We start from the raw sequence: 12,374 nt of genomic DNA, 5'->3' as shown, positions 1-12,374 counted from the left end.
GCTTTACACAAAAAGGCATAAGGCATGGCAAAGGCAAGAACTCTCTGAAAAGATAAAGCGTGTATCAGAACCAGAATTAGAGCAGATATTTTAGACTGGAATTTAAAGCAACTATGATTAATATACTAAAAGAATGGAAAATATGAAAGAATACAAGGGAGATTTAAGCAGTAAGATGGAAGCTCTAAGAAAGAGTTAATGCTGAGAATCAAAAACACAGCAACACAGTGAACTATGCCCTTGATGGTTTCATCAGTAGACTGAAGAAGGTCAAGAAAGGAATTAGTATACTTGAAGATAAGTCAATAGAAACCTCTCGAACTGAAAAACAAGGTAAGAAAATAATTAAGAATAAAACATGATGTCTACGAACTGTATAACAATTATAACAGTGTAGTATACATTTAGTGCAGATACCAAAAAACAAAAATTAAGGAAAGGAACAGAGAAGTATGTGAAGTGGCAATGACTGAAAGTTGTCCAAAGTAATGACACCAAACCACAAATCCAGGAGCTTTTAGCGAATACTACCTATTCCTCCTATGCATAGTATATTCAAACTGGAAAATAAAAAGAAACAAAGAAAATCTTGAAAGAGAAAGGGGAGAACCCTCATTACCTATACAGGAAGAAAGATAAATACATTGAACTTATCTTCAGAAATTAGGCAAGCAAGAATAGAGTGGTTATGAAATATGTAAGCATTGGAAAAGGAAAAAAATATCATAGAATTTTGTATTCAGTGAAATTCCCTTTATAAGATAAAAAAGAAATAGAATTTCTTGGACAAATAAAAATTGAAGGAATTTATTACCATACAGCATTTCTTCCATGTAAGAAACATCAAAATAAAGTATTCAGAGAGAAAGAAAATGGCGTAGGTCAGAAACTGGGATCTGTTTAAAGAAAGGAAGAGTGTTAGGGGATTATATTAAGGTTGTACTATATATATATATATATATATATATATAATATGTGTGTATTTTTGTGTATATATATATTACTAGTCTAATATTTTTCCAAATTACAATATAGCGCATGATTATGCCTTATGGATAAGTTATATAAATAAATGATAGCAAAGTTATAAGGAACAGGAACTATTGGAAATATTTTGATAGTGAAGGCAAAGATAAACAGCTGGGACTACATCAAATTAAAGAGCTTCTGCACAGCAAAAGAGACATACCAAAAACAAGAGAAACCCCACTGACTGGGAGGAAATTTTTGCACCCAACACTAATGATAAAGGACTGATCACAAAAATCTGCAAAGAGCTGATGAGACTCAACAACAACAAAGAAAATAATCCAGTCAAAAATGGGCAGAAGAGCTAAAAAGAAACTTCTCTGAAGAGGAAATGCAAATGGCCAACAGGCATATGAAAAAATGTTCAACATCACTTGTAATCAGGGAAATGCAAATCAAAACTACCATGAGATGCCATCTTACACCAGTGAGAATGGCACATATTAAAAAAACTAGCAACAGCAAATGTTGGCGAGGGTGTGGAGAAAAAGGAACTCTTCTGCACTGTTGGTGGGAGTGCAAACTGGTCCAACCACTATGGAGAGCTGTGTGGAGATTTCTTGACCTACTAAACAGAGCTTCCATATGATCCAGCAATTCCACTCTTAGGTATTTACCCAAATGACACAGAAATATTAATTCCAAGGGCACCTGCACCCCTATGTTTATAGCAGCACTATTTACACTAGCCAAGCTATGGAAACAACCCAAATGTCCCAAAATAGATGACTGGACAAAGCAGATGTGGTACATATGCACAATGGAATATTATTCAGCGATCAAAAAAGATAAACACATGCAGTTTGCAGCAACATGGGTGGAGCTAGAAGGGACCATGCTCAACGAAATAAGTCAGAAAGAAAAAGAAAAATACCGGATGGTCTCACTCATAGCGGGAATTTAGAAAACCTAAATAAGGGACCAGGAAAAAGACTGATTAATACAAAGTAAAAATCAAAATCAACAAGCAACTAAAAATCAAAATCAACCAGAGACACACTACAGGGGGTTGGGGCTGGGAGAGGAAGGATTAGGGTCAAAATAAGGGGGGGTGCAATTGTCTGGGGAATATAACCAAAATGAAAATGCATACATTGTGCAAAAATGAAAAATGATGTAAGAATTATATAAAATAAAATATTAAAAAAGAAAGTAGACTAGAGAAGTTATAAATGTTTATTGTGCATTACAGGAGTAAGAGGGACACTACAAAATGGCAAAGTAAATTGTTCAAGAAAATGTTAACATATCATAATGTGTTTGTTCCTACCAACACAGAGTGTTGTTGTGATGGGATTTTTGTCTGATTATGAATGTATATATATCAAGGTATTATAGAGGTCAGCATGTCTTAGAAATTGAATGAATGTGGAACTTTAGAGGGAGGATTAGAATATTCCTCAAGTTTACAGCTTTAATGTCTAAGAGGTGATACCATGCACTTACATAAGAGTTACAGGAGTTATCATCAAATTGCATAATAAAGATGTTTATGGTAATTGTGATGTCCTTGAGATTGATAGGGAAGAGATGACCCATCTTGATTTTTTTTACGGTAGCTTTGTAGTAATTTTATTTTTTTTATTTTTAATTAATTATATATTTTACATCATTTTTCATTTTTGTGTAATGTATGCATTTTCATCTTGGTTATAGTCCCTGTAAAATTCCCACCACCCATTCATCTGTGAACTATCACCATGGTCCCTTGTGCTCTTCACACCATTGTTTTGATCCTACTCCCTTCTCCACCCCTGTAATGTGTCTCTGATTTATAGTTGCCTGCTGATTTTGATTTTTTGCTTTATTATAATTATATTTTTTTCCTGATCCCTTATTTGGATCTTCTACATTCCTGCTGTAAGTGAGACCATCCAGTATTTTTCTTTTTCCTTCTGACTTATTTTACTGAGCATGATCCCTTCCAGCTCCATCCATGTTGCTGCAAACGGCATGTGTTTATCTTTTTTGATTGCTAGGTAATATTCCATTGTGTATATGTACAGCATCTTGATCCAGTCATCTATTTTTGGGCATTTGGGTTGTTTCCACAGCTTACCTATTGTAAATACCTGCAGAAAATATTGGGGTGCAGGTGTCCTTTTGAATTAATGTTTTTGTGTCCTTTGGGTAGATAACCTAGGAGTGGAATTGCTGAATCATATGGAAGCTCCATTTTTAGCAGATTGAGGAAACTCCACACAACTTTCCATAGTGGTTCCACCAGTTTGCACTCCCACCAGCAGTGCAGGAGAGTTCCTTTTTCTCCACATCCTCGCCAGCATTTGTTGTTGCTAGTTTTTTAATATGTGCCATTCCCACTGGTGTAAGATGGTATCTCATTCTGGTTTTGATTTGCATTTCCCTCATTGCAAGTGATGTTGAACATTTTACCCATCTTGATTTTTAAAAACAATTTTTCTTCAGTAGTATACTATTAAAGTCCTACCTTTCTGGCATGCAACTGAATGAGCCAGATTCTGGGAATGCTATATACATTGATGTCTCTTAATTTAATTTTTTTCTGCTTAGAGAAATGTTTGACTTACGTAATTCGGTATTTGTATATGCTTTACATATGCAACTCTTGTTGGATCAACATTAAAATGGCTTGTAATGTAAATAATAGTTTAGAGTCTAGGGTATTATTGTCAGTAGATGGTTAGTTATTGCAAGTCATGATCTAGAAGTGTAGCTTTTAAGTCCTTCATGGTCATTTGAAATGTTTGATGAGTTTTACCTTTGAACTATTAGTGAGCTATTAAATTTCTGCTTGCATGTTGCATTTAGTTTGCATGTCAATTGGACTCTAAGTAGGCATATGACTTGATATAACCAGGTGGTGTCTGAATATGCTGAAAATCTTTGGAGAAATGAGGGAAGATCATTAGAGTGTTAAGGGAGCTGTAAATTGAACAAAAGCTTATTTAATCATTTGAGTGGTCAAGAGAGATACTATTCATCTATAATTTGATTGATTTGCTACTAAAACACTGAATACACACAGATGAATTGAAGTCTGTAATTATCTTGGTTTTGTGGTTAATGAAAGCCTTATTTAGGTCATTGATATTTGCTATTATATTGAGCATAAAGTGTATGTTTTAAGGGAAAGATGACAGTGATTAATATATGTAATGGAATATCCAATCACAGCAAAGCTGTGCGATGAGTAGAGGAAAAATGCATATGCATCTAAGTAATTTTAGAAGGCTGACAGAAAATAATCTTCTAGTTTAAAGGGGGGCACAGATGACCATTTTGAATTCAGTGTTTACACTGTAATGAGGCTTCTTTAATAAATTAATAATCAAAGGAAAAACGTTTCATAATTGAAAAGTTTGATTTGGTATATTGTCCCTAAAAGAATTTAGAGATAGTGAGTCATAAGTGTAGTGATAGGGAAACTAGTTTAAATACTCTATTAACATTCTCTGGAGATTTGGAGTCATAAATGGTGCAGAATATGCTCCCTTTCTTGGGTTCCAAGCAGTATATATATTATTCTGAATTCTTGAATTCTGATAATAGCGCATTTTGGGGCCTCCCTGGTGGCACAGCGGTTGAGTGTTGGGTTGCGAAGCTGCCTGCAGCCTCTGCAGTGCCGGTTCAATCCCTGGCCTTCAGGCGAGGGTCCCACATGGTGCGCAGACCTCTCCTGCCGCCTGCTGCTCCCCTCAGGAGTGTACTTTGGGAGTTTGCCTGTTCTGCTCCCCGCTCTGGCGCTGGTGAATTCTCTCACCATCCTGCACTTCTGACTGTACCCAGTGCTTGTATAAATAAAGAAATAACAAATAAATAAATAAATATTTGAAATAAATAATTAAATAATAGCACATTTTGTGGCTGTCTTTACCAGAATATTGCTGACCATTGAGTTCTTTATTAATTGAAATGAACACTATGGTTTTGTATGAGACCTGTATATCTGGAGGTGTGCTTTTTTTTGTATTTGCATTGTATTTGAATGTATTCGTTAATAACTTTCTTTGTGTTCTTATCTTTAATTAGTTTTTCTTCTAATTGTGGTAACATTAGGATCCTCCCCATTAGGTATCACCACTATAGGGTACCCACCACAAATCACCCATAGTTCGTCACTATAGTCCTTTGTGCTTCCTTCCCTCTTTGTTCTTTCTCTTCTTCCATCCTTCCCCACTCTAGATGCTTCAGTTTTATAGTCACCTCTCAAGGGTTAGCTTTTAAGTTTGTCTCTCTCTGATTCATAGTTGATTTCTCTACAATCCACATATTAGTGACATAATCCAGTGTTTTTATTTAAATTAGCATTATCCCTTACACTCCATCCATGTTGCTGCAAATGACAGTTTATTTTTTTTTGATTGCTGAGTAATATTTCACTCTGTATGTGTGTGTGTGTGTGTATATATATATATATATATATGTCTTCTGATCCACTCATATGTTTGGGGGCACTTAAGTTGTTTCCATAGCTTGGCAATTGTAAATACGCCACTATGAACGTATGAGAGCAGTGTGGAGGTTTCTCAAATGACTAAAATTGGATCTTCTATATGATCCAGAAATTCCACTCCTAGTTATCTACTCCCAAAATACAAATACTTACACCCCTATGTTAACAGCTTTCAAACATTATTATTGAATTCAGGAGATGGACCTCACATAAATCAATGCATTTCTTTCTTCTACCCTCTTTCTTGTCCTGGAAATATGTGTTTTGAGTCATTATTTGTCTTACTGTTACTGGTACTTTGAAGAATGAAATTTCAGGGGCCTCTGTATGTATTTCCTATAGATTCATTGTATTTCACTTACTGTTGTGGTACAAGAAACAAGAAAAATTAGGGAATGGCAAAGTAGAAGATATCATATTAGTAATAGATGACAATTTTTTGTAGAACCAACATAAACATTACCAATTGTAGAACTTCTATGATCTGACATAATTTAGGAAAATTATAAGCAAGAATGTTTCAGAGAATCTATTAAAGATTACTGGTTTCTGTATTTCTCTTCAAATTAAAGCCAGAGTACTGTGAAATAATAATTTAAAATACATTTTTTTTAAAGATTTATTTATTTATACAAGCACTGGGTACAGTCAGAAGCGCGGGAGGGTGAGATAATTCACCAGAGCCAGAGCGCAGACCAGAGCAGGCAGAAGGAGCGAAGTACACTGCTGAGGGCAGCAGCGGGCAGCAGGAGAGGTCTGCGCGCCATGTGGGACCCTCCTCCGTTGGCCGGGGAGCAGCCGGGGATCGAACCGGCGCTGCAGAGGCTGCGGGAAGCTTCACAACCCAGCGCTCAACCGCTGCGCCACCGGGGAGGCCCATTTTCAAATGTTATGATGTACTTATGACAGTCATGCACTATCAGGTTAACCCTTACTAATCTCTGCTCCAATGTATTTTCTTACAAATCTTAACCTTATAAGGGGTAAAGTGACAATTTTATTACCTTTGTCATGATGATATATCTGTGGCTACCACCGGTGTAAAGTGGAGAATACTTGAGAGATTCTTTAAGAGACTAAAAATGTGTGAAAATTATTTCACCCTGCATTAGAAAACAATTCCAGACACTACTGAACAATATATTGGTGTTTGTTACTAAACTGGAAACCAGTTAATACTTTGATATGGGAGTTATTCCTTATTAACAAAGACTTCAACTTAGAGATATACAATTTGAGGGGTAAATATATTCTGTCTTATTTTCTTCAATAATTCCAAAGCTAGAGAATTTGCATCCTATCTTGCCAGCATCACTGTTGTCTCCTAAAGAAAGCATTAAGTTGGAAAGTATCAACACATCAATATATTATAATGATTAAAATTAAGCTTAGTATTTACTTAAACAAAATGATGTTTGACTTAAAGATTTCTGCTTGTTTTTATGAGTAAAAATGATTGCATATTATAAATATTTTGGGAGTGAGCACAAAAGGGATATCAATAATGTTTGTGGATAGAAGAACATTTTTATCAGTTTTTATTTATTTTATTGAGTCAACATTAGTTTACAACACTTTATATGACTTAGAGGTGTATGGTATAATAATATTTTTAAATTATAAAGCAATATGAAATCCCATAGGTACTATTATTTGCTTAAAGAGATACTGGGATATAACCTATGATTTTTTTAAAAAAAGCCAACAAGAACAAATTAAATAATTTTTTCCCTTTTTATAGCCTCAATTTTAATGTGATTTCCATTTGTCTAAATAATGCAACAAATATAATAAATTTAACATACACTGTCTCTTTTAGGACTGGATCTGCCATTTATGATGATGCCTCATCCCCTACTTCCAGTCAGCTTACCTCCTGCATCAGTTGCCATGGCAATGAATCAGATGAACCATCTCAATACTATTGCCAACATGGCTGCTGCAGCCCAGATTCACAGTCCACTCTCCAGAGCTGGGGCCTCTGTTATAAAGGTAAGGATCATGATTTAGAAGAGGACAAAGGTGCTAATTACATGTAAATCTGATAAAATATTCCGTTGCTTCTTCAGTATATACACACAGTTCATTGACTCAGTTGGTTAGTATAAAGTACTGATGAGTTCGATTTCTAACTGGGCCTCCTAAGGTTTCTTTTTTATTTGCCTTTGTTGTTTTTTTCATTCCATGAACATAGATCTCACCTTTAACTAGTTTCATATCTTGCATTCACCAGCACATTATGTGGGAGGCATGACCGGACTAATGACAGAATAGAAGAGTGTGAAATAAACATTCCCATTGCTGGGATGAAACAAAATAAACACTACATCCCTTTGATATTTGAGAGGTAGTTGTGGGATAGAAAATAACACAAAAGACTTTAGTCAGAAAGACATGAGTTCCAGTTCTGATTCTGCCACTAAGTAGCTAATGACCTTGGATATGACAGTTGTCTCATCTGAACGTATTTCCTGAACTGTAAAATAAAGATCATAGTAATACTATATCCCCCTTATTTAATTTGTTATCTGGAGACAATGTGAGTAAAATACACATCGAAAGCTGAAATATTAAATAAATATTTATGATAATTCAAAGCATTATCGTCATTAAAATACTATTTTTCAAAATTCCGTTATCATTTGAGTAATGAAACACAAATAATATTTTATATCTCCTTATATTTCCTAATAGTGACATGATCTTTTTGGCTTCTTTCCAAGCACCATGTGAACTAGGCTTTATTTTCTTTTGGTGAGATTATATGAGGGTATTTTTGTTTATTGATGATTTGTCTAATTCACATATAAACTTTTTAAAAAATAAAATCAGAGCCTTCACCAACATGAAATGGTGTGGTGCTTTTTAAAAGTTGACATTAGGTCCCTTACTTATTTAAGTTTTGCCAAATACATAGGAATCATATTATGCTGAAGAGAATTGGATCTGCTTTCATTGCAATCATCTTGAGTAATTAAAGTCAGTTGAAAACAATGTATTTATTTTGAATGACCTTTGATAAAATTTATCTGCATATCTATAGAAGTTTTCCATCAGATAAGGAAAATGTTTAGATTTATAGGAAATACTTTTAACGTAGTTGTCCCTTTTTTTATTTTTGCAAAAGCATTGTTGTCTAGTATTAATATTATTAGATTTAAGATAATACTTTATAGGAAATATAATAAAAATCTTCAAATTAATTGACAATTGGGTGTTCATATGTTGATGACTTCCTCCTTTCAAGAACAGATTTCATTGGAAGTAGTGTGGCATAATGAGTGAGGGCATGGACTCTGAAGTCAGATCGTCCACCTGTATTCTGTTTATCAGCCACTCGTATATAAATTCTGTTTCACCATTTCTAGTTATGTAACTTTAGGCAAATTAGTTAATCTACCTTTGTCTCATTTGTCTCATCTCCCAATGAAGTGGGAATAATAGTTGTACCTATCTCATAGTGTTAACATGAGACTAAATGAGATAAAGTTTGTTAAAACACTTAGAGCGTTATTTGGCTCCTAGAAAATAATCAGTGTGTAGTAATGTATTATATCTATCCTTCTAGTCAAGAATCCATATAGAATAGTAGTGTGTAGGAACCAATATCATGATTGAGAACTGGGCTGTGAATGAAGTCACTTCTCTTACATTCTTAGGCATAACCTCTTATCAGTACCAGAAATAATAGTTCCCCTACAATTGAATGTAAATACAGTTATTGAACCCTCTCGAAAGAGAACTTTCATTCACCTGTAATGCCTATTTTGATCTTGATACCACAAGAGTGGTTAAGGATCTGGTAGTGGCTGAGAGGGGTAGTTATTCTAATGTGAAAATTGTTCTGATTTTTATTTTAAAGTATCCTTGAATATTTACATATAAATGATGTAGTCTTTAGTTTGAACTCTGTGCATCTACACACAATATGAAAATACCCATACACCTTCTTTCCATCCCCAATTGTTATGTTATACATTCAATAAAAGGTTGTTGCGTCAATGAATGAAAACTAATTATTTACTGGTTGCTAAACTTTGGGAAGTGTTTCAATAGAAATGATCAATACTGATATAGAAACTTTAACACCAAACTGGAAAATCTATTAAAAGTAGTAAATAAATAATATTGTTATTGTTGATGTTGCTGTTGTTTTACCAGAAACTAGTTTGGAGATAGATATCTTTATGTCAGGTATAGTCTAGTTCTGGCTCAGATCCCTCAGTTACAGTCTAGTTCTGGCTCAGCTGCTAACATTTGTAGCTGATAAATAATATAGCCATAATATGATCTGGACATTGCATTATGATCATTAGGCTTGCAAAGCTATTCATCTTCCAGTTAAATCATTGAATGTAGCAAAATCCTCAGAGCAAAATAGGTAAAATAAATGACTGGTATGAAAATCTATTATCTTTTTGACATTTATGTGTAATATATTTTTGCATTTGTGGGAAACTTCATAATATTAATGTGACATAGTTTTCTCTCATAGCAAATCTAAGAAAATTAGTAGAAAGCTGATATTTTGTTGTTTACCAATACCATGTGATTAGTTGTGAGGTTTTTTTGTTTGCCTGAGCAGCTGGCAATTAATGAATTGATAGCAAATGGTCACAAGACAATGATAATAGCATATGAACATCTGGTATTAAAATTAGTGAACACAGAGAGGGTTGTTTGTAAAAAAAAAATCAAATTCACTGAAAAATCACTAGCTGATTTTTCTAAGCACTAGTACTTTTTCTAAGTACTCTGTGTAAAGGCAAAGCTATCACTATCTTTTAGGACATGCAATGAAGATGCATTGAGTGGGAATTTAGAGTAATCTGTGTGTGTTTGCTTGTTTATGTGTATGTGTATCTGGGTGAGTGGCAGCAGTCCAAGGCCACAACATAGTTTGGAAGCCAAGCATTTCCCTACTGAACTATCCATTCTCTCACTCCGGGATATTTATATGCTATGAACAGATATTAAGGCTGATTCCTTTAAGCCATCAGCCTCTTCCAGAACCAGGTGATCACATTGAAGAGGTGAGAAGTCCCTCTGTCCAAATATCACATAGGTCACAAATAGGGTAGGTTTATGATTTTGGACTCTTTCATCATTGTATGTTGTAGCTACCCTAATCTGGCATCATTTCTTATATATGATATTATATTACCTCTTCTAATTCAAAACTTATATTATGCCTTCAAAACCACTGCATAGTGAAAACTCCCAGTATTTGGAATCTTTTTTCCCCCTAAGGTAAGTTACCCTCTCAGAGATGAAAGACAATTGTGGAATCACTGTTTCATACACTAATGAACTACATATGTGATGAAAACTCCAAGCCTGTAATAGAGACCTTAACAATTACTAAATTGCTTTATTTCCTCTTTAACCACATGCACTTCCTTGCCTGATTTATCTGAATTCAAGAAAACCCAGCTATGCTTATTTATGTTCATGTAAATACAATTGTAAATTGATGATTGTGAAACAGTCTAATTCTTAAATTATTTTTTTAAGAATTTATTATTTTAAGGATCTATAAAGTGCAATGCTGCTAATAGTATTTAGAGACACCAAATTTGGGCATCAAATTCTTCCTCAGGATAAGTGGTAAACCAAGTGAGCAGCAACAAAGAACAAGCTTTATTTTCCTGCCCCTGATTTTATTATTAAAACTCTGTCAACTTACAGTCTGTTCTGTTTCTGCAGACCTCTGGTGACAGTACAGAAGGAGCACATCAATTTAATATGAAATTTAATATTAATATGACAAATGCATGAATAAAATATCTAGCATTCAGATAAACTTCCAAAAGCCACTTCTCAGCAGTGAAATGCCATTAAATCCTTTAGGAGCTCATTAATAGATTAACATTTGGAAGAGTAATTATAGTGAGAGTTGAATTCCAATTAAATAAAAATAAAAAGACAAATTATATAATCCCACTGTACGCTTGATAAGAATCAATATAATAAAATACCAGAGATAACAATTTAACACTTGAATGGCTGTTATTAAAAGACAGCTACACATATGTACGCATAGGTAGAAACACATGTTTGGTATGCATATGCTAGTATTTCATAAGTTCTGTGCACACTATCATATTTCCTGGGACATAATGGAATATATTGTGATAAAATAAAGGATCACCATAAAAATGGGTGGAGCTAATACTTCAGCACTAATAAAGTAAATCCTAAATCTAATAGATTGTGTTAAACATTGTGTAAAATTGAATCTTCTAAATATTTACATGCTACTTATTAAGATTCAATTGTGCTTTCAAATGATTCAATAATATAGATTTCTTTGACTATTTGTGATATATCCTCATTCCACAAAGGGATATAGTATGATGGAAGAGGAGATAGTATGTATTAATTACTATTTTCCATAGCATCTCTTTTAAGCTTAAATCTTGAAATATAAACATCTATGATAGAATGTGAGTAATTATTGCAGATAATTTTACTAATTTGCGGGTGAAAGAGGCATCAATTATATAAGTATGTATCACTTTTGGCAATCTTTTGTTACTTTAAATGAACTGGAAAAGACTTCTGCAGTATTTCAGTGTTTCTTTTCCATAGGGCACAAGTGAAATGCATGTTGAGTAACAGGGCTGTAAAAGTCATAAATGCCAAATAAAATGAAGTCATCAGTGAGTGAATATAATTGGGGTTTTAGATTTGAAATTCTCCTTTTTAATGTCGTTATTGTTTTGTTGCAAATACTTTTAACCCTGTATTTGGCAAATGATGAGGACATTATCACTTGTGTTCTCATTTGTAACAAAACAGATTAACTTGCTGTGAAATTTTAACTAGGCTTAGACACAACAGTAGCCACCTAATGAACTGGAGCACATTGCAGTTAAGTAGCTAAATAGATGTATTCTGATTACAGGGC

The 12,374-nt window shown here is 33.9% G+C and overlaps 1 protein-coding gene across 1 annotated transcript in view; it reads left to right on the top strand.

The window, feature by feature from the left end:
* The window catches only part of DACH2 (dachshund family transcription factor 2), a 128,110-nt gene that overhangs the window by 54,560 nt on the left and 61,176 nt on the right, over positions 1-12,374 (top strand). The window contains exon 3 of the mRNA XM_054695656.1: positions 7,284-7,456. Within this exon, the coding sequence (XP_054551631.1) occupies positions 7,284-7,456 (173 nt within the window). The remainder of the gene's footprint in view (positions 1-7,283; positions 7,457-12,374) is intronic.

The sequence above is a fragment of the Talpa occidentalis genome, unplaced genomic scaffold, assembly GCF_014898055.3.
Source record: "Talpa occidentalis isolate TD23 unplaced genomic scaffold, MPIMG_talOcc4v2.1 talOcc4.15, whole genome shotgun sequence".
Taxonomy (NCBI): Eukaryota; Metazoa; Chordata; class Mammalia; order Eulipotyphla; family Talpidae; genus Talpa; species Talpa occidentalis.
The sequence above is the reverse complement of the archived record's forward strand: the minus strand, read 5'-3'. Positions and strand labels throughout refer to the sequence as shown.